The 23,791-nt window shown below is 44.6% G+C and overlaps 1 protein-coding gene across 10 annotated transcripts in view; it reads right to left on the bottom strand.

Annotated features, from left to right (window-relative positions):
* RREB1 (ras responsive element binding protein 1) overlaps positions 1 to 23,791 on the bottom strand; it is a 126,706-nt gene that overhangs the window by 14,846 nt on the left and 88,069 nt on the right. For all 10 annotated transcript variants that reach the window (XM_082045611.1, XM_082045614.1, XM_082045612.1 and 7 more), the window contains 2 exons: positions 10,966 to 11,155; positions 6,684 to 9,426 (listed from right to left, as the gene is read on the bottom strand). In XM_082045611.1, the coding sequence (XP_081901737.1) occupies positions 6,684 to 9,426; positions 10,966 to 11,155 (2,933 nt within the window). The remainder of the gene's footprint in view (positions 1 to 6,683; positions 9,427 to 10,965; positions 11,156 to 23,791) is intronic.

The following is a 23,791-nucleotide window of genomic DNA, read 5'->3' as shown; positions in this document are numbered from 1 at the left end:
GGCTGGGAAGACAGCAGACTTTTCCAAACAAACCAGAGCTTGGAAATGCAAGAGGAAAATCCTGTGCACACTCCTGTGCAATATGATCAGCAGCCACCCTGAGGTTGAGAGTAACAACACACTCGGAATTTTAACTAACCCGATGAACTGAGCCAACTTCTTGCTGCTTTTTCAGTTTGTTACTTCAACAACTCCCTGGTGAAACCAGCTCAAAGTGACCCTGTCTCTCCTGGAGGTGTGAACACCTTAGAGCAACAGCTCCCTTGTGCAAACACTTTTCAGGCAAGGAACATGTACCACCATCTGCTGAGCTTCCTCTTTGCATCCACCCCATTTGGTCAGCACAGAATAATGCTGAGTGATTGCGCTCACCCTTGGTTGTGTGTCAGTTTGTCCTTTCTGACTAAATGCCACTCACCTGCCTATAAAAAAGCCTCACGTGATCTGATAATCAATCTCCCTTGCTGCTAAACTCTCAAGGAAAGGGGACAATACAATGGCAGGTGAGCTTCAATGCAGATGAATAAAAGTAAAACATCTCTAGAAAAATCATCTGAAACATGCCTATGTGATGCTGAATGTGGTACTGGCAGAAACATTCAAGCAGGAGGTCTTGGAGCCATCACTGACAGCTCTCCAGGATCACTGCTTGGCCTGCAGCAGCAGCCAAAGTAAAGCCAAGAAACACTGGGTACCACGAGCAAGGGTAATGCGAGCAAGACCAAGGGTCTCCACTGATGCATAAAGCCCTGGTGTGTCCTTGTTTTAGGTGGTGTGTGCACTTCTGGTCTCCACCGCACAGGAAGGAGATGGTCATGTTGCACATGGCACACAGCAAACCAAATCCAAGTGATAGGGCAGCTGCCCTGCAAAAAGACACCAGAAAGGCTCAGGCTTCTCATTTTGAAGGAGAGAAGGAGGTGTTACGATTGATGTTTGCAAATCGTGAATACAGCTGAGAAGGTGTGCACAAAACTGCCCTGAACCTAACTGGGATCTGCTGAAAAAAAGATTAAAAATTAGTTCCTTACACAGCAGGTAGGGAACTTCTGGAGCTTGACGCCAGATGAGGCTGGAGGCAGACAGCATCAGCAGGTTCACAAAGCAACCAGAGAGACTTGCAGACAGCAGGTCCATAAACAGGTAGTAAAGGGAGCAGGCAGGGACGTGTCCTCTAACACGCAGCAGTTGTGGATGCTGATAGAGCACTAAGAGGAACAGACGGTGGGAAGTGGCCAGGCCCACATGCTCACCCTAAATAGCACATCCTGCCGCTGCCATTGGAGACATGAGGACTTGGCTGCACGTACCACTGCCCTAAAGTGGCCGGGCACTTCTCATGTCCCTACGTTTCGCTCGTCCGCAGCGTGCAGTCTGACCAAACACAACTTAGGCTTGCTGTTCTGAACAGCCAGGGAAAACTGCACGTGCCACTGCGAGATCCAGCGTCCTCTTCTGGGGAATAAGCACATTTCCCTGCAGGCATCCTGCAACTCCAGCTTTGTGCAAACAGATAGATTTGGTAGAAAAGACAACACCACATTTTTGACAGGGGAAAGGCTTCTGGCCTGATGCAAGGAAAAAGTATGTCTATCAGTCCTTTTAATGTGTAATAAGAAACTTCCATCTCCCCCCTTTACTGCTTGGTGAGCAACATCTGACTGCAAGCTCCTCAACAGCAGGCTTTCCCCTAAGGTGTCTGTCACCCGTGTGAATCTGACACAACTTCCATCAAAACCACAGGGCATCTTTCCATTGGTTTCAGTGGAATCAAGCCCCATATGTTGAATAAGTAATCAATTACTTCCCTACAGGAGAAAGTTTTTCATGTCTGTAATTCATTTAAATGACTAGAACAAGGGAAGGGACTGAGCACAGGAAGAGTTGAAAGCAAAGCAAGGATCATGCAGTGCAGTGAGGAGAGTGGTCCTGTAAGACGTGTTCATGATGAAGAAACAGACTGTGAGGACAGTTACTTGTAAAAGGAGATCAGCTCTCGTCACACCTTCCAGCTCACACATATGCACACATGCATTCCTCCCCCGACTTTGATATAACATTGTGGGTATGTTTCTCACTTTAATCTTCCACAAGTTGGTTCTGTTCTAATTAACATCTCAACCCATACGAGGGATTCCCTGCATCTCACAGACATCTCAGGTGCTGTTTCTTTCTCTTAATTTTCTCCCAGTGTCAACACAACTTACCAGAATCACCAAGACACCGGTTTTTGGTAGGCTTTCAAGTCACTCTTTCTTTTTAGATGCCTGCTAAGTCAACCATAAATTCATGGTTACAAATACCAGCACTTTCTACACTTTTGTTTGGCCTCATTCACAATGCAAATACAAAACAGAACTTCAAAGTTGAGCAGAAATACTTTTGCTTCATGATAGCCCAATTCCTTTCCACATTTCTTTTCAAGCATGCAATGACAGGATTAGCTGGGGATTAATTACTTGAAACTCAACCTGCATCTCAGGTCACAATTTTCTCATATTTTCAGCCTTTAAAACTTTCGTATCAACCAAATATTTGTCATACAGACCAATACTTACAACACATAAAATATTCTTATTTCCACACAAAATGTCCTTAGTTGGAGGTCTCAAAACCTGCACAAAAATCCTGCTTGCTTCGCAAACTCCAACCCTCCCACTCCAAGTTATAGTCCTATTCCCAAATGGAAAGCAGATTGCTTTCCAAAAATGTCTCCTTTGAAGGGACAAAAATGACCATTCAAAAAAGCAGTATTCTCTGCTTCCTGTATCGTCCTTTAAAGGCAACTGCTCTTCTGATAACCTATACTTACTCACTGAAAGGTAACCTAAACAGTCAGTTTAAGCACAATGTGATTTGATTTTATTAACTTTTTTTTCCATAAGAACAGTCATGGCATGGATTAAAATACATCTGTGCCTACATATTGACTCAGAACTGACTGTAAAATTTGTTTTGCGGCACAGCAGAACTACTCTAGGCTGGGCATTTCATGGAAGCCAGCCATTGTCTTTTTCAATATAAAGGGTCGTCTAAATAATCACAGCATGGAGAAGATCATTCCTTAATTAAGATACCCCCTGCCTGTGTTGTCCTAGTGGAAACACATTATCACATATGACGGTAACACACAGTATGGTAAAGATAAATGTTGCAAAGTAAAGATGTCTACAATTTCACTTTGACTTACGAATAAAGAATAAAAATGCCCCCAGTCCTTTTTTCTTATGACTTGTGTTCTCCAGTCAACAAGAAACATTCAGGGTCATGAGCTAGGTGTAGCTGTCTTCTATTTATTTATTACTATATTTTGTTCATAGATCTTTTCTTGTCCCGTTCATTCCTGTTGTAACTGCAAAATAAAACAAAACCAAAACCCCTCCTCTGCCATTAAGTCTCGCTTGCTACAAAAAATAATCTTGGGCCAACTAAGATCTAGCAGCATCATTCTGAAAATATCCTCAAGTGATTCTTGGCAAAGAGATTTAGGTTATCTATAACAAACTAATGGCCAGAAAAAGACCATTATTTGAATTTTATATTGAACCTGGTCTGATGCATATGCCATAAAAGGAGCAAAATTAACGGCACCACCTGCAGGGCACATCTTACTTGCTGCTCTGAGAATGACAAAAGTCAAGAGCAGAAGAGAAGAACAAAAAAGAAAGGCAAACTGAGTTGAACATAGAAGAGTAAATTAAACAATAAAGACATCAAGAGAAAGAAAGTATTAAAAGCGAGTGTTCAAGCATGTTCAAACAAAACACAGGTACTGTGTTTAACACTGTATAAATCCAAGCTATGCCAGATTCCCAGTGCCCCACTTGTGAGCTTTGCATTAAAATAAAAACCGTCGAGGAAGGTGCATGCTTCTTCATGGAAATGCTTTTGAATTAAAAAACACACAGTGGTGTTGAGGCAAGAATAAGCAGGGTAAAAGCCTTCATGAGAGAGGCTTTTGGTTGCGCAAGGGATGTAAGTTACCGGTAGCGTGTGAGCTTTTGCACTTTGACAAAAGGTAAATATGATCTTGACACTGCACGGAAGGAGTTCTCCATGTCGAAATCTTACTGAACGTAAAACACGCACTTGCAAAAACCTTTTCATGTCTGCATAAACATAGCAGTTTAAAACTGGTAATATACAGATACTACTTAAATGGTCAAAACTATATACCTTTTCCTCAACCATGCTGACTCATTATTAGCTTGGATTACTCCAATAACAACTTCCCTATAAAAGGATGGAGAAGACCCGGTTGTCACTTTTTGCTCAAATGACTGCCTTGTTTTTTTGATAGCAGCATACTACAGAAATCTAGGAGCGTGGAACAGCTTGCCTGATATGATTCCCCATGGAGCAGATACCCAACAGATGCAGTTTGGAAGCAGACCACCAGCACTCTCATGTATCCCATTCACATCATCCTCTTGGCCTCTTCTCTCCTCAGGCCAGAGAGCAGCCATAAGGATCCCCTTTACAATAAGATAAGTGAAGAGAATTTCTTCTTAACTCCTTTTAAAAAACAGAGCTATCTAACAAGTCACTGCCTGTGCAACAGGTGGGGACAGAAATGCTATGTTGCACGATGACACCGTAGATGTCTCCATCAGAAAACTGACTCGCCCACCCAAAACACAAACCCAACAAACTGCTGTATCTATCATGCAGCTGCCAAACGCCTCCCATGCCACCACCACCTGACAGCACAAACACATGGGTCTCGCTCCACCCGAATGCATCCTAGTGCTTGCTTTGGCACCACCTCCCTGGCCTAAATCTACCTCCCTAGTTTACCTTTCCCTCTCTCCTGCAATAAGCCTCACCTGCATTGCTGCCACTGGGGAGTTGCTGCAAACTCACAGTTTAGAAAGAGCACTCATGTCCCCTGAAAGGAGAAGCCCCAAGGCCAGTCAAAGCTTGCTGTACGGTGGTCCTCCAGCAACAAGCCTCCCTCAACACTGCTCTGATGATTAGAAAAGAGCTCAGTATTATCACTGCCAGAGGACACCAACCTGAATCTGATTATTGCCACTGTCATAGCACCACCGAAAATTTGGTATCTGCACTGCCGATCCAGCCCTGCTCCAGCTTCGGCTGGTCACCTTCCCTGTAGGGATTGCAGCACAGGCTTTCTGAAAGGATGGTGTCTCCTTCCAAGCCCAGTAGGGGTAGGGGAGACAAGTTTCACCAGTATAACTCATGGATCAGTGCATTTTCCCATCTTCACTAGGAGTTCACACCAGCACTGCTACCTTGGAAGCCTGCCATCAATAAGCAGGTCAAACTCCTTAGTCTGGAAAAAGCCTCTCTATTGTTTTCTGTCTCATGAACAGTTCTTTGGTAACTATATATATTTTTTTTGAGAGTAGGGTGTTAAAAAATGATTTGATATGAATAAAGAGCTCTCCTTCACCATTGAAAGTAAACTGTATGCTTAATAAAGTGAGATAATTTGGTCTCTGTGGGCCAGAAAACAATAGCCTCACTGTTGCATTGATACCTTGCAAGTTCTGTCCTTGCGTCACCCAACGCAAACGGTAATAGGGACTGCTCCACAGCTCAGATTCCCTTTAAACCTCTTAGCTAACCTCTTTTACCTCTTCAGGTTTCCCTCTTTAGCACAGACATGAATCAGTTGCTTCATTAAATCTCAATTCCATTCAAAAATATGAAGTTATCTCTTATAAGGCTGTACTCAATTCCACTACAATTCTTACAAATATCCTTAACTTTACACCAGGAGTTGAGACTGTGTAATGAAGAAAATAATACCAACAACTGTGACTGACTTAAAAAGGAGCAACGGCAAGTAGAGCTTCATCCTCTCTCTCTCCAAGCAGGATGAGAATCTACTAATTACTTTATTACCGTGTGGGTGGAAAAAGGAGTGAACTTCAAATCAGCACAGCATCCAGCATAGTATTTCCTTTATATTAAAGAATGAAAAATAACCCCAAACCTGGAATAAATTGCTCTCCCCAATTCCTCCTTTTGTTCACACCAGGTTTGAGATTACTTACACAGTGGCACAAGATTAAAGATTCCAAACACATCTCCACACCTTAGGGTTTAAGCCCACCTTTAGTTGTCTAGCACTAAGAAGAAACATTTCCTAGAGGCAACCTAGTAACTAACGCTGAGGATGATATTTATTGTATGGTCCTTCTTTGATCTGTCAAATAAAAGCCACCACAGGAAAAAATATGCTAATTACTATATTACTTTCCTCCCACAATTCTATACTTATTTGCTTTTATTTTAATGGATCTTTTTATCATCACTGATGCAGACAAACAGCCACCGGAAGCAGTCAAAGAAACCATGTAAGGCACGATGGAATATTCAACACACACATTCACCTTCAAGATAAGATAGCAATAACAGAACCCCTGAAACCAGAGTCTTTTCCCAGGTTCGCTAAGTCATGCCACTGAAATTAAGTGGGTTCTAGCATTAATTTGGGCCCTTGATACTCAAAAGCACTGAGATTATTCCATTACTGAAAAACGTAACACCACCACCACCATCCAACAACAACAGCTAGAGATTTGCAAAATAACAAAGAATACCATTCAGACATCAGAGGGAGGACAAGAAAGGAAGATTCCTCCATGGGGAGGCCTTTTCACGAGGAACATCCTCATGGGTTACAATCTACTGTGAGCACGAGGCGCTCTTACCTGTGTGAGTGAGCATGTGCCGCTGCAGGGAACTCGCCCATGGAAAGACTCGAGGACAGTAAGGACAGGGGATATTTTGCAGGCATTCTGAGTAAGCATTCCTCTTCCCCCTCAGCAGCTTATCTTCGGCAGTTTCCTTCTCATCCTCACTCGTTCCATTTCTGCCGCTTTCTTCCTTGAAATTGTCAGTGGACTGCAGAAATGGGCTAAATTTATTAGTGTCTGTGGTAGCGAGCATCTTCTCTATGCTGGCAAACTCCCCACTTGACTCCAGATCAACACTACTGCTAAGTTTAGGCTTATTTTTTGTTCCTTTCTTTCTACCTCTTTTCTTAGTCAACCCAGCATCAGCAACGGGAGACTGCTCTGGATCACATGCCTGAGTCAGGTCACTGGGCAGGCTGGAGTCTCTCTGAACAGCGGTCACGATTGTCACTTTTGCTTTGGTGTTCCCTGATTTGTCACACCCAGTGGAGCTGCTCACTGCCTTGGGACTGGCGTCTGCAGCCTCCGTTTTCAGCAAAGCGGGAGCAGAAGACACAGAAGAAATTATCTGCGCAATGGAAGCCAATGGTGGCAGCTCTTTAGTTACTGGAGGCTTTGGCAAGAGAGGTGGTGGTGGTGGTTTAGGTCTCAGGGGTCTCAGCAAGGCAGAATTGCCAAGGAGAGCTGGGGAAATGATTGGGACAGTCAAATGCAACGAACCTTTCAGTGGCTGGGGATGTCTGACAGCCCTGGTTTTCTCTGAGTTCCCATTGGCACCAAAAACCAAAGGACACTGCAGACAATTATAGGCTTTATCACTGTTCCCAGAGGCAGCCAACTCTTGATTCCTGGCTTCACATGAGACATCATCTTTATCCTTCTTCAGGGCTTTGGGGATGGACAGGTCAATGGGCTCCATGGAACAGTCATAGAAGGACACGGGAGAAGAGCCAAACAGGTTCTCCTGCTTCACCTGCACAGCACTCAGGCTTTTGCTCTTCTGAGAGAAATCCAATGGCTCGTCAAAATCCATTGGGAAGTTGCCTGCAGGTTCAAGTTTGATGGGAACGTGAGATGACGTCCCAAGCAAGAAGCCGTTTTGTGGCTCCAGGAAAGGCGTCATGGGCTTGCGGTCCATGTAAGTGCTGTCCTCCAATAAAGGAGGGTCTGTCTGGTTTTCCTGGGCACTGCAGTCCACTACTAAGATGTAATTCTCAATCTCCCTTTCTTGCACATGCAAGTGCTGCTTCAGGATATGGTGAATGCAATTTCTCTTGGCTGAAAAGGCTGTACCACACTCCTTGCACTCAAATGGCTTCTTTTTCTGGCAGCCGCTGTGCGTCCTCATGTGAATGCGGAGGGCCCGGTAATACTTCAGGTCCTCACCACACAGCTTGCACACAGTGTCTGGGGAGCAGAAGGCATCCACCATCTCTGCAGCGTTGCTGGTGACATATTCAATGTTCTTCTCTATATCCTTCCTGGTCACTTTGAGGTGCTTCTTTCGCAGGTGCCTCTCACAATTGGCTTTCACTGTGAAGGGGTAGTGGCAGATTTTGCAGATGTAAGGCCTCTCCCCACTGTGTGTCCGCAGATGCCGGATCAGCGCTGCCTTGTCAGCTGCGATGTAGTCACAGATGTTGCATTGGTATGGGGAAATACCCAAGTGAGAACGGATGTGAGCTCTCAGGACACCAGAGAAGGCAAACACCTGGTCACAGAAACGGCAGGGGTACAAAACTTTCCTCATGGTCGGGGCTTTCTTGTTCGCCGTCCCTGCAATGATGGCTTTGAGGTCTCCTTCAGTCACCTCTTGCTTGATGTTGGCTTCCATGCTCAGAGGCAGGAGAGCTTCGATGATGCTGTCCTGCTCCAGTTGCGTCTTCATCTCATGCTGAGTCAGAGGCTCTACTTTGGGTTGGAGGAGCAACTGTGAGGAAGGACTTAATTTGGCTCCTGGCTGGGAGAGGTGAGAATTGGAGGAGGACTCCACTGAGTTCTTGATCAGCCTCAGAGGGGGAGGTGGGAGGCTTGGGCTGATGCAGCCAGGGGAGGCTTGCTGGGCACTGATAAGAGGAGGAGGTGTAGAGGTTGCGACGACTGTCCGGGGTGTTACCAAAGGCTTTGGCTTCAGTGGTGGCATATGCTTGAAAATGGACTGCACGGGGACAGAAGGTGCCTTAGAAAGTGGAGGAAGACTGATTTGAGGAGGAGCGGAAGAAGCCATCTTCAAGATCTGCTGAATGTCTGCCAGCTCAATGGCAGACTCATTGGAGATGGGTTTTACCACAATACTGCTGTCAGGCTGGATGATAAAACCCTTCTGGAAAGGCTGCAGCGAGAGGAGCTTTATGTTTTCTTTTGTAGGGGGAAGGACTGAAAATGACCCTCCCATAGATGCAGCTTCCAGAGGAGAGAGGCTGAGCAGACTTGTGCTGCTGGGTTCCTGAGGTAGGTTACTCTTCAGTGCTCTGAGCCGCATTTCTTGGACCTCATCTTGTGTGTTGTCCTCCTGCTTGACAGGCTTGATGTCTTTGGTGTACTGGAGGCCCAAGGATGCCATGAAGGCTTTCTGGTCTGCATTCTCACCGGGTGGGGTCATGGACTGTGGCTTGTGCTTGTCTTTTCCCTGATCCACCAGGTGAGTTTCTGTGTGCAGTTTGAGTGCTGAAAGCATGGGGAATGCCTTGTTACATGTCTCACAAATAAATCGATGGAAGTCACTGATGCACCTTCGCAAATTCGTTTCACACCAGACCTGCAAAACATGCAAAAATATTTAGAGTGGGTATCTCAAACCGGACAGGCATCACACGCTGCTGCAAAACAAGAACAATTCACACTCTCTTCTGCTGCCCAAGTTAAGGCGTTTAAAGCAGCCACCCCCTACCTGGCATGGAGATATTCCTGCTCCACAGCCTTTAGTCACCTAAGTGGTGTATCTAAATTAGGGGCTGATTCTCCAAAAGTTCCTCCTATACAGGAAAACTCCTTCAGAGAGCTATCCTGATACCCTTCCATCCTGAACTTCCCTTTCAGAAATCTTTCTCACTTCACTGAGAGCACAGAGGCCTCAGGAGACTACACAGCAAACTTCAGTAAGCTGGGCAGTACAACTACCTCCTTTAGCTTTATTACTACAAAGAAACTAGGAGGAGAAAATAAAACGGCATCCAAGAATGCAAAACAACATAAACCAACCAAAATAAAATCAACCCTAAGAGAAAATCAATGACGTGCAAAGCCCAAAGCAGAAAGGTTTTTGGTTAGTGAAGTCCAATTACATTTATTCTCCCAAAAAACTCCCTAAGCTCACAGATGGATTTTACACCTATCCCTAAAAGCAGTCATGAATCCAAATGCTATATTTAAATGCTACCCGGACAGCTCATATGTTGCAAAGGTTCCACATCAAAGGAGAGGAGAAGTGATATATTAAGTAGAGGGCTGGGAAGACCTTTACATACTCCCCACAATTTGTTCAGATACTTCATAGGTCTTCCCTTACAGTGCAAGAAAAATTATTACAAAAAGAAAGTCCCAACCTTTAAATCCTTTATTAACTTTAACTGGCTACGATTAATTACAAATAAAATAAAACCAAGTTTTGTAAAGAGTTCTCTCTTCTCCTGATTTCATAACTTTTACACCAAAACTCTACTAGAGTTACAGAATGATCTACATGCTCCCCTGGACCAGCAGTAAATTACAGGTCTACCACCTTTCAGCCAGAAGAGCTGGAATACAATGCTTTAATCCAAAGAGAATAAGGAAAGTGCAGATATTGAAAAAGCATGGATTGTGCTCTTGATATTTTTAAATAGATAAGCAGCTTCATCCAGACTCAAAATAAATAAGGCAGGTAAGGTTTGGCAGAGGGAGGAATAATACTGTTCAATAGAAAACTTTATGGCTCTCAGGAAAACATTTACAGACTCTACCTTCCCCCAGTCAGTTACCCTCAAAGGTGCAAAATCTTCAGAACTCACGTAAGGAACGCAGCGGAAAGATATTTGGGAGTGTTTTGTGAAGAAGTCACTGAAGATGTCACCATTTAGTAAGTAAGGTGACCTCCTGAAGTTTTTCATGGCAAAATCTTTCACACCACAACTGCATCCTTGTTACATTAAATTAAAATAAATAATGCCTTCCTTACCATGTGTTCTCCCTATCGATTTTAGATGCAGGATGGTTTGGAGAAGATAAGAATTAACGGGCAGGCTGGAAGGCAGGCCTTCAACGAATTCAGAATGCACTTCATCAGTTGGTACCTTAAGCTACGAAGAACAGAGCGTACCTGAGAAATGCGGGGGAACTTCCTACAGGAGAAGTCTGTGAATCCCAAGTCATGGAAGCCTGCCGGAATCGAAGGGTTGTTCTGAATGAAAGGTTTTCCCATGGGATCTCTGGGAAGCTGCTTGTGGATAACTGCATTATGGCGCAGCAGGCCCCGATGAGTACGAAAGGTAATACAACAGATGTCACACCTGGAAGGGAAAGGAATAAAACAGAAATGACTTAGTGCCTGCTGCAGGCTTAAGCACCAGCATTCTTCTCACATTAGGCCAGCCTCCTTCCTCTCACCCCACGATACTAAGAAGCTGCTAAATGCAAGATGAAGCCACAGCGTGTCAAAAACCTATCACCGCAGAAAGGCCATTTCAATCACAGTCACTTTCTTCCAGCTTCTGGCTATTAAGTTCACTGGAAGTTCAAATAGTATCCTGCATGAGAGCTGAGTGTCCCACGTGGGCAGACGGTGAAGTGGCAGCTGAGACCACAGCGTTCTGACAACCTTCCCATTGTCCGACATAAAATATTTCAATAGCTTTACACCATCTCATTTTTACTAAAAAGTACTACTAAAGATATTTTAAAAAATCAGTGACAAGGAGAGGCTTAATCAACTTAATCTGCAGCAAGCAGTTGCAGATGTCTAAATGTCACCTTTAAAAATTACTGCTTAAAACATACTAATACATACCACTCAAATACTCATGTATGAATTTTCTCTGCACGGCCTTTCCCTAAACTTCCACTGTTTTTTCTCAAAGCTGTTATGAGAAATATACTGTTCTAAATGGAAAATTAGTGCTCCTTGAAGTGGAGTAGGGCCAGAGAAGGAAGACTTGAAACAGGTTCAACACTTCTGACACTCAAGGACTCCCTTCACAGCCTGTGTGACCTAAAAATAAAGCAGAAGCGATGTGTTTCCTACACACACTTTATTGCTATGATTTCTTGGCTTTCTTAAGTTCTCAAATCCCAAATTCAGCTAAACAAAAGTTTCTTACATAAAGCAGACTTGAGTTAAACAACCAAAGGTATTGCAAATGCAGCTATGCTGCAGGCAGTAAGGACTATGCAGCAACATTTGGCCAACACGTCCACAAACAAGCCTATTGCCTTTTAAATATCTGGGATGTGAGCTCTGCAGCATGACAGGTCATGTCCACCCTGCATTCATCAAGTGACACACAGTTTCACTCAACATGGTTCCTCGTGGTTACAGCCCCAGCTCGCATTCAAAGCACAGGTTTTACAGAAGCAACCACCAGTGAAGCAGTCAGATTTTGCCAGTGGAATATTATATACACTAGCAGTTTTTCACAGGTCTCCCCCTGCCTTAGTTCTCCCCATACTGTCTTCACCCTCCACATCAAGGAAAAGGACATGTGCCTACTCATTAAAAAAACATCCTGCAATTAGAAACGACTTCTGACAAAATCCTGAAACCACCCCCTCCCTGTCCTGTCCCTAACAAACTCCCATTGTTGTTCTTTTTATCACTGCGTAAACTTCCACAGACCTTTTTTATTCCCTGAAAATGAAGAGATAACCAAGTCACCCACAAAGCAACTGGACTCATACTCTCTGAGTGGTGAAAGAAGCAAGTGTGAAGTATATGTAGCATGGCCTTTGTTATCACAGTACCCAGAAGGTTGGGACATAAATATTATGTGCTGCAGGTTTAATCTCTTTTATCTCCCCTGTCAATTCACTTGCATCTTACCTTTATAATTATTGCCAGCATAGTCCCTGCATTCGCTTAAATACCGAACCAATGCCATTTACAAAGCAAATGTTTACTTAAAGAAGTCTGCTAAATATGATGGCAATCTCTGGTGGGGGTGGGGAATGCCAACACGCGGAGCTCCGCCAGCATCAGGACCTACGGCTCTCCTCCAGCTCACTTGGCTCACTGTTCTGCGATGCAAAGCTTTCATCTTCAGCAAAAACAAAAGCACACAACCACCAAAACCGCTGGGGGAAGGAGGGCATTAAAGGGTTAGAGCAGGCACAGGAAGAACTTGTAGGCTACTGAAATAAATTCTTTTTTAGACGTGATGAAAACGCCTCGTGTGAAAGCAAGCAGTGCTTCTGGAACGCTCCTCCTGGTATGTCAGCACAGGGACAAGGAGGGCTCGCAAGCAATCATAGAATCATTTTGGTTGGAAGAGATCCTCATTGAGTCCAACCATAACCTAACTCTAGCACTAAACCATGTCACTAAGAACCTCAGCTATATGACCGGGAACATCGCTGGCAGGCTGTGGGGCCAGCTCTTCTGCAGGGGGATACAGATCCTCGCCTTGGGGTGTCCTGAGGCAGTTCTGGGGTCCTCGATGTGCCTGGTCTCCCCCTTTCCAGCAACCCAATGGAGTGGCCATATCCCCTCATGCATGACAGGGCAGGCACAACTAACACTGATGGGACCACAGAGCTACTGGGAGAGCTGGTGCCCACCATGGCACCCCCAGGATTTGGGCTCAACTGAAGCCAGTGCTTCTGGCCAAGCAGCCAGCCCCCCACACAGTGAGAAGGTGCACCTTGTCCATCTTGCGCTCCCTCACCTCCACCAGCTGTGCGACACGCTGGTTTTTAAGCACTGGTTTATTTAGGGCTCCCATCAAAATCTGCACTTGAGAGTAAATCTTTCAGATCAGGGACCGTGTGAAAGTCCTCCGCAGTACACCTGTATCAACTACTACGCCTCAGGACAGTAAAAATTTGCAATTTAAAAATGGTGTTTTCCATGCAAAGGGAACCGCCTCCCCTCCCCCCAAAATGAAAGTAATATATCTTGAAAAAGGAATATGTACTTTCTCTCTTTTATAGTGCATTGAATTAAACACCCCTCTATAGTTTTCTCTTTCCTCCTTAGTGTTTTATTTGCTCTGAGTGAAGAAGCAGCAAGCGAAAAGAGAAATAGGGAAAAGGATTAAGCTCTTTTTCCCATTCAGCCAGAAAGAAGCTCCTGGCTGAAAAAAAAAAAGAAACCTCCAGATAAATCACGCCTGCCAACTCAAGATGCAGGCACTTCAGGGCATAAAAATACACGGTGCCCTGGCTCAGCACCCTCCCCTGGTACCACAGTTCACAGGCTCCCACGGGAGGAACCTGTGGATGCCCTCCCTTCCCCTGCGGTCTGCGCACACCTGTAGGAGCAGCCGCAGCTTGGGGAGCTGGAATCAAACCAGACGGAGCAAAGCCCTCCCGGGCAGCCATGCGGAGCAGCCGAGGGCAGGCACCCCAGAGGAGCTGGGGGGCACCGCGCTGGCACCTCGTGCCCATGCCGCTCGCCAAGGACAAGGGAGGTCGGTGTGAAGCCGCTCCTGATGCGCGACACCACGCCATTGACTCGGGAGGTCTCTCAGGCTCTGCAGACCTCACTTGGGCTTACCAGGCTTCACTACAGAAGCAAGCTATTTAAAATACACGGCCCGTTTGCCCAAGTGTGTTCATGACATTTTTTTTTAATGTGTGTTTGTTTTTTTGTTGAATTCCTTCCCCATACCCCAAGTAGGAAGGGAATCCAAGTTTCTCCCAAATGACACGAAATGAGATTTGAATACAATTAGCCCTGCAGATGTCAATATGGACACGTAGCACCTCCAAGTAAAGCTTACAGGTACCGAGCTTCAAAACCTAACTAGTTAAGGCAAGCACCATGCTGCAATGACTAAGGCTTGTGTTAATTTAAAATAGAGTAAGCTGCCATGCCTAACAATGCCTTAACTGGAAGCATTAATTTTTTTAGGAAGCCTAACCATGAATTTCTCTGTTTTGTCATCAGTACTATTTTCTATCTTTAGATAGTGTCAATGCCTACAGTATTTTTAAATCTAAAACCAGCCTAAGATGGACAAGAGAATGAAATCCTAGGTGATATGAACATTTCTCGTCTTGCTCAAATTGCTGTAAAAAAAAAAAAAGTTATAAAAATGTGGAAACTCTGAAAAGTCCAACATATCAAACAAAGCATCTGAAACATATGGTAATACTTTGCTCATGCTGAACTTTAAAAAACAAAACAAAACAAAACACCAAGAAAACACCCCTCTCCTTACAGTTTCACAAGTCTGCCCAGAGGCAGTGCCAAGTCAAACACGGATGGTATGGCTGCGGAGAACAGAGATGGGAACAGGTTCCGAGGCTGTTTGCAGAACAGGCAGAGCAATGGCTCAACACCTGAGCGGAGATAAAAGCACTCTACTTGCAAGGTAAGTTTCCAGATGTAGCAAATAAAAGTTGCTGTGTTGCCATGTGACTTCTAGTCTTGGCCACAGTTTTCCATTTTTCTATAAATATGATTACAGAGCAGAGAGAAGAAAGCTGTTCAGTTCCAAGCACAGAGATTCAATTATAAGCAAAAAGGAAAAAACTGCTTTTAGCAGCTAAGACCACTTTAAAATGAGCTTCATTCTCAACTGCCTTTACTTTTCAGAGTCGTTCACACCTGCAAAATGCCAACATAATACTACTACTGACAGAAGTGTACAAAGCAAGCGGGTGAGAAAACAGAACTGCTAAAACACAAAAGCAGAACCGAAATACAACTGCAACAGCCGTGCAATGACCAGGCTGACCTTGGTGCTTAGGCCACATATCACAGTAGAAAAGTCTGTTTAATTATTACTACACCAGTTCACCTTTTTTTTTTTTTTTTTTTGGCAATGCAGACAAGGTCTATATATAAAAACACAGCATTAAAAAGCTTTCTACTAAAATAAGTTTGCATTCTTGAAATCTGTAATGTTAATTAGGATATAAAACCTTTAAGGCTTTAAGAAATAGTCACTGCTTTGTGCAGCTTGCTCAAGAGGCAAGCTACACTTAGGACAAGTGGCACCTATGCGAGAAAAGTTTACATAAGCGATGCCTGTTCCCTTGCATTACGCTCTTCTCTGAGCCAATTCCAATTTGTCAGCCATGGAAATAGCTTTTTTTTCTTTAAGAAAAGACAAGGCATTTAGAAAGGTAAACCAGAGCCAAATTTTAAGCAAAATGGATCAGTCTTGATTTTGATTAAGGGTAATGAAGCCAAACATTCGATCCTTCTAAATTTTATGTTTCAGTAGCCGAGATGCAAATGCCAAATACTTATATCCATCATTCTGTTTACCAAGAAATCACATAAACATTATGCTCTGCATTACCAGACACTGGCAATGGGAAAGGGAAAGTGACATTTAGCATTCTTCTACTTACACTTCTGAAACCACACAAGAGTAGACCAAAACTTGAAGTTTTCACCCATGCAGCTCACTATGTTGCCCATGTTGTGGACATCAACAATTAAAAGCAGTGTGAATTTCTAGGTCTTATCTAAAATTAAAAGCTTGGTATCATTTTGTTCCTCCCCTGTGAGTGGTCTTTAGCAACTGCCACAAACAGAAGGAAAAGAAAACAAGAATGAAACACATCCTGAGACAGAAGCCATTAATACACAGTTACGTTATTAAGCCATCTAACTCCTCCCACTGAAATCCCTAATACATACTGTACATAAATTTCCACCCTTGTCGTTACTATTCTCCTTCCTGTCTCACATTATTCGCAGAAATAACGTGGCTCTCTTTGTGAGCAAAGAAAAGCCTACGCTGACCTAAAAATAACACAACTGGGCAGAGGAGAAGGATGGGTGATTCCCTGCCTCTAGACCAGGAACATGCGCTGCAGAGGAGGCTGATGAGGAGAGGGAGATGGAGAAAGGATGGTTTTAAACATGAGGGCTTTCACCACCTCTGAAAGAAAAGCTGGCAGGTTACAGACGTATTCCCCTTCAGGAAAGGATTTCTTTGCTTCTCTTGCACTGCTTTGGGGGCACGGCGAAGGGAGGGAGATGAGAGACAGCAAACTGGTTTCTGCTCCTGTGCAACCCCACCCAAGTCCAGATACTCATCTCCTTTTGGATGAAATACCCTTCCTGGCCTCCACACCCAGGGCCCTGGGAAATAACATCCAACAGCTGCACTAATCTCTCCCACTTGTTGCAGATGAGTGATGGAAAAGCAGCAGCGCTGCTCGCGGAGATCCCTGCGGGCCCTGCCGTTGTCCTGCAATGACCGTTCCTGCCTCCTTCCCCCACAGCATCACAGCGTGTCTGACCCCAAAGGACCTGCTGCTCTCCCACCTCCACCTCACCCAACGCTCTGGGTCAGCGCCGAAACCCCAAGCGGCACTGGAAGCCAGCTCCCTGCCAGGCGCGATGGGCTGGAGAGGCTCCTCTCCCCCAGGGCGCAGGGGATGGAAGCAGCTCACCAGAAGTTCAGTGTACGCTGCTTCACCTCCTCAGCAAAGGCAGGACTTCTAACTTTTTCTCTCTCCCACCTCCCCCGCTGTCCGACTCCATTACCACCATGTCCCATTGCTCCATTTAACCCTCTCTCCCTCAAAGAAGCCACCCTTGGGCATGGCAAAAGCTGAAACCACTGCGCCAGCTCTTCTATTAATAGAGGGATGCACAACGCTGTGCACATTCCTACAGCTGCGCTGTGGTCCAGGCAAGAAAAGTATCGTGTATGAGCCAGGGCAGACCCGATATAAACCAGGGTGATGTCGTGCTTTAGAAACTTGTCGGCATGCTTGCAGAGCCAGTGTCTGTGCCAGCGTGTCGTGACTCCCTCACACAGGGTAACTCAAGCAAAGTTAAGCGCTATAAGGTTTAATAAAGAGGCATGAGCCATCCTGTGCCATCTTTTTAACGTTCTTTGCGTGTGAGCCATGAAAAATGAGGAAAAAATAATTAATTTCTTCCCAACACTGTAATGAATTGTACGTACCAGCAACACTTCACAGTGTCAGACTTTAATACCTCTACCCCAGTGGAACAGCAGCTTTATCATTTACTTCAACAGAATTAACGTGCAACTAAGAACAAATAAAGGGAAAACAGGAGATGGCCTGCAGACACTTGCACAAACAAAGTACTTCATTTTCTCATAATGGTCTTTTTACTTAAAAAAGTTCAAAGTTTTAAAAACCAGAAGTGTCAAGAAATTGGCTGGACAGAATCACGGAGCAAGAGCTGAAGATCAACATAAATAACTATGAAGGGTTTAATAACTAGGGCAAGCATACTTGAGGGAAAAAAAAATAAAAAGCATGACCAGAACAGTACTCTAAGGCTACCAAAACTGGAAGCTGCACAGCATCCAGAATTGAAGTAATTATTTGTGCACACAAACTAAAGCAGAGCTTCTGGTATTCTTTCAAGTGGGAAAAGGAATGGTCTTCCTGCTTTCTAACACATCTTTCAAATATGGAAGCCAAGTACTTGTGTGGTTTTAAAATTAATGGCAAGATTTTAAAAAAACAAAACGAAACAAACTATGTGTCTACCATGTTAAAAAAGCAACACCACTTTTCACAAGTAACATACGAAGCAGCACATCTACAGGCACTTGCCAATCCTATAACTATCCCCTGACGACCACAGGCCTCTCAGATAGGTGCAGCCAAACCTGGACTGAGCACCCCTGCCCTTATCTCCATTCGCAGGTAAGCTATGCTCAGCAGGCAGACCTGACTGTTAACACAATAACCAGCAGTCAGCACTTTGAGAAAGCCCGTGTTTAAACAAACCCTGGTCATCAGGATTGGGCAGGCATGCTAATAACCTATTTCGGCTCAGCCCTCTTTCCCTCCTGCATTCCCTTTTACGAGAAGCTTTCCTCTACAGCCAGCTTTGCATTCTACCCACTTTCTATTCTTGCAGCCGAGCTAAGATGTTCAACACCATGTGACACACCACACACTTCCACATGAGAGCACTACTCCCTGTGTCCATTCACTACCTGGTATTTTTACCTGGCTGCTCTGGATTCCCAGTCTCCTCGCACAATGAGCTCTCTGATGTGATTTGACCACTTCCAGGCAAGCGTTGGACTTGGGCTGCTCTTCAAATGTTTCCCATCTCTCTTCTCTCAACAGAAGCACTTAAAATACAGTTCTGGTCTGCTTTGCAAGCTGGCATACAGACAGATGCTCAACCGTTTTTACTTCTCCATTTGCTCAGTAAAAGGATGCATTCACCAGCTTGCTTGCATACCCTCTCCTCTGCCTCATCAACATTGTACCACAGCATATTTTTGGTTCTAGCATTCACCAGAGCTGGATTTCATCGTCACGAGCTGGCTCATGGAACTGCTGCTGCACTGAAAATGCTGCCAATGGAGATCAAGATTAGGTTCCTAGCTCCTATCAGCAAGACACCAAGCAAGCAGCTTGCAGAGCAGAGCAGAGCAGAGCAGGAGAGTTCAGCTGAAACAGCAATGCCACACAACTGACCCTATGTGCTTCCATCCTTGGCTATAACCCGTCTTGTAGCATTGACTCTGTTAGTAACTCTAGCAGCAGTTCCTACCTAAACTATCCTTGCGGGTACAAGCTCAAACAATGACTAAGAAGGGGCCAAAGCACAGTGCCAAAAACAAAGGTCAAGGAGGTCCATGAACATGTCTATGCTGGAGTGCTCCCCATGTCTCTCTCCGTTTTGAAGTACTAGCAAGGAACAAGGCTTATCTATGTGCACACCAACAGTTGTGACAGAGATGGAAAAGTAGTATAAAATTTCACAATGCCCCATGAAGATTACTTGTTATTAATGCCTCAGGTTGCTTCCAGTAACAGTAGTGTCAACTACTAGGAAAAAAACTTCCTCTTCCCAACATGAACTCATAGTTTTGTCTCAAAAGTAATATAAATTGCAAACAACATTTAGTTTTCAAACACTTTTACTCTTGTAAGTTTGCAATGTCATTAACACCCTCTTCCCACAAGAAGCTGACCATGTGTAGAAAGCAATGTTCTTCAGAAAAATTAAGTCAGCAGGATTATTCCCTGCTATATAAGGAGAGAAAAGATAGAAAGTTAATTCCTAAAGTTGCTTAAGTAGGCATTGGCAAAAACAGGAATGAAACTTAAGGGGCTTTTTCTGGTGTGGGTTTTGGTTTTTTTTTTCTTCTTTTACATCCTCCACAATGGACTTTTACTCAGTCACATTGCTGCTCTGTACACAACTTAGTCTTGTACTATTTTTTTCTACTGGTGCTGATTATTGAAATAATCTCCGTACACTTCAAATTTACATTAATTTGTTTTCTTGGCTATTTTATCTCCCCAAAGCCGATGTGCAGAACTGCCCGAAGAACAGTAACTGCACAATAAACACGTAATATTTTAGGTAGCTGGAATCATTTTGACTCAAAACCCACTTCCTCTTGTCTTGACTTGAACAGGGCTGCTCATGTGCATTGGCTAAAATGATTTAAGATGAGGATGCAGGTCCCAGTGCCTCACAGCATCCCACCACCTGACAACACGCACTGAAGAATGGGTATGTGCTGGCAAAGGGGGAAACCTGCTGACCAGCCCAACTGCACATGACATCTTGTGACACAATTTACCCACAGAGTCTAGGAGAACATTCCCAGGGCATCTAAGCTGTCCACTCCCGAGTGAAACCAGGTAACACCAAGACACAGGGATAGCAGTTTCCACCTCGGACTGTTTTCAGAAACGAGCTCACAGTGGTTAACCTGGCAAAACTGGAGGCAGATGACAACAGATACCAATGGTCAAGGTGTCCTGATACTTCCCATTCCAGGACCTGAGCTCTTGTGTTGCTATGCCTGCTGCCAATCTAACTGTTCAAAACAACTGCTTTCCATGGTGATGTTCAACCTCTAGCCAATTTGACTTCACAAGTTCCAGCAAAGCCTGGGCAGACTGTTTTGAAGAACAAGGTAGACTGTGAATGTGGTGTGTTTTTTTTTCAAGCTCTACAGAAGCACATTACCCTGAGGCAAGAGAACTGCTTTTGCTGTCCTTGTGAAAATATGCCTGGGATTTGGCAACTTACAAAGCTTAATATATTATATCACTGTTCGGACATGCTCTGTAAAAGGTCAAAAAACTTAATCTGCTCTGAATCCATTCATGGCAATAGGCATCTCCTGGTTCTGGTCACTAGGTCAGCTCAGTGGCTGAGGCAGACAGTTGCCTTTCACACTCTGTAATGTCTATTTATTTCTTGTCTCCTATGAAGAGTTAGCAAAAGCAAACCCTGTAACTGAAGGCAATGCCACACTGAACCACGTGTGATCAGAAAGTCCCTGTAACATTCCTCAAGATCCAGGCTTTTACTGTGTTCAAACTGCGCAACAACCCTTGCTGATAACTGATGTTAAAACACCTAAGAAGGTGTAAACACATAAGAAGGGAGGTAACTGCCAACGCTACCACTGCCTCCCTCCTCTCCTCAGGAAGATGCATGGGCACGAGAGGCAGCATAAATGTCTCCTTGCTGCTGTGAGGAAGGAAAAATTGAAAAACTTTTAGCTGTTAATACAGAGCACAGAGTACCGTAAGAAGCTTCCTGGAGGAGAAGGAGAGGAAATACAAAGAGTATGCTCTGGTTACACTGAAACCCAACAGACAATTTTATAGCACATGTACTTTTTTAAAAGCCACACGTTTTACTTTAAGCCTGTTCCATCGTACTTGCCAAAGGAAAGACGAGAAACCTCACATAGCGCCTCAAGAGGTTTCTCCCCAGGAAATCCTCACGTCTTCTTCGCTTGTGCTGCTGATGCTGGTCAGAGCTGTCTGTCAGGCGACCTTTACAATCACATTACCATGTTTGACAGCAACTCTCTGCCACAAAAGTTTCCAGAGAAGTTACCCGGCTCTGCAAGGTTTCTCATTTTCCCTATTGGCTGCACAGCATTTCAGTGCTCTGCTAATTATATCAACACTCAGATACAAACTCACCAAAATAGATGGTGTCCTGAGGCCCCAGGTGCAGGGAAACAAACTTCTTCTTTAAATGATCCAGGTAAAGAGGCGAGGGGGGTCAGAAAGTACCCCTGGGCAACCTCCCACTGCTAATGGGGATTGCAGACAGCCTTGCTGAGACCAGCTCATGTCACTAATTAGGATGCAGGTCCCAGGGCTTCAAAAGGACAGAGACTGACCAGGGGGGGTAATGCCATGAAGGAGATGCAGTGCCACAGCCCATTGTCAGCGGGACAAAGGGCCCTATTATTGCTCCCAAGAGCAGGGCAGTTCTTACCGTAATTAGGAGACAAAGATGCACGATTTAGGATTTTACATAATCAACAGATACTCTCCCAAGCTGGAGCCCCTCTCACACAATCAGTGGATTAAGTATTGTTTATTCTGCTGCAAGTAAACAATGAGGTGCTCCCCGCTCGGGGCTTTACATGAAAAAGCGGTACTGGGGAAGACAATGCGGGGTGTCTTTTCATCTGACTTTGAACAGCTAACTCTGTGATTTAAAGTTGTTCATTTGACAGTATCTGGAAGGGTAATGGCCCACCCTGTAAATTAGCTGCTCACATACTGATCCAAGGACTGCCAGACAGTGTTACCTTTTCTGCTGCTTAGCAGAGGGGGGCCTGGACAGACAGACGCTCAGGGGGCGAGAGGCTGTATTTACACAAGAGCACTACAATGGCAGGATTAAAGAACCACAAGGAAGCCAGGCAGAAGCTCCTGCATACCCCAGCACTTTGTTGCTGCCAGGGATGCACCCCTGAAGGGACAAGGAGGCTGGTACCACTGCCGAGGCAACACACGCTCCTGCAGCACTGCAGAGCCAATGTCCACAATCACTTTGACACTCACTACTGGGGGAGAAGAAAAAAGTCGGATGTTTGCCCCCTGGTTTACAAAGGAAGGCACGGTTAGGCAGATTGAGCATCACTTATTTTTGGTTATGACAAAACAGTCTGTGCTGGGCTACCTAAAGCAGTAGCTGCAAACCAACTGCCAGACCAGAGCATCTGGCACTGGGATGCACAACATCTGATACCTGCCTCACAGAAGTCCTGATCAAGTGTCTCTACTTTTACAATACTGGCAATAAAAACAGACCGAGTGTTCTGCTTCCTGCTCTTTGCTCAAAACACAGCTGCTAGGCTTGTTTGTTTGAACTTTAAGGGGAGTTCTTCCTTCTTGACTTCTATAACAGGGAAGCACCAGGATTTGAGGAATGCCTTCTAACATTTTGCAGTTTGCTCTCCCACCATTATCGTACCCATACACATATGCCTCCTGCTGATACTCTAGTAAAATATTATTTTCTTCATGTCTTTCACTCAGAAAAGCACCCCTATGCCTCACCAAGAGAAATAATTTCAGTCACATGAACTCAGGACTGAGAAAGGCGCACTACTTTCAGCATATCTCGCTGAATCTTAGAAACAGTCTTGCAGAACCCTGGGAACCAGGGGATTACAGCTCCTGCCTGCCAAGGTTTCAAACGCATCTCCTTTGGGATGAAAAAGTCACCTTAACAGCAGCCCAGACTGCTCCGCTTACCAGAGGATTTTCTGCTGGGCTAGGCCAAGCAGACAGTGCTATTTGACTTATCTAGACTAGGACAAAAGGTGTGTTTTAAACCAGATAGGCAGGGCAAATTGCATTTGAACATGTTAGCTGACCAAGGAGAACCACAGCTTCCTTGTCCTGCCCTGTCTCCACTGACATGTCTTAAATTGTTAAAGCAAATATTTGACAAAAACCCTTACCATCATCTGGACAAGCCCATGAAGACAGGCATCCCTGCACCAGCCTTAATTCACGCTCGCAGAGACAGAAAATCATGCCTTTGATATAGGGACACATTTTAGTCTTTGTTGCTCAACGCAATCAAGGGTAGCAAAATCTGCTTCAGGGGAGTATTATTATCCAAAAGCAAGACTCCTAATCTCAGAGAAATAGTTGCATGAAGAAGAACTACATATTTGCACAGCTATGCCTGTCTGCCTTGCAACACTGCCAATATATTCTGTTATCTTTTATCCATCACTCAA

The sequence above is a fragment of the Streptopelia decaocto genome, assembly GCF_964273445.1.
Source record: "Streptopelia decaocto genome assembly, chromosome: 2".
In the NCBI taxonomy this organism is placed as follows: domain Eukaryota; kingdom Metazoa; phylum Chordata; class Aves; order Columbiformes; family Columbidae; genus Streptopelia; species Streptopelia decaocto.
The sequence above is the reverse complement of the archived record's forward strand: the minus strand, read 5'-3'. Positions and strand labels throughout refer to the sequence as shown.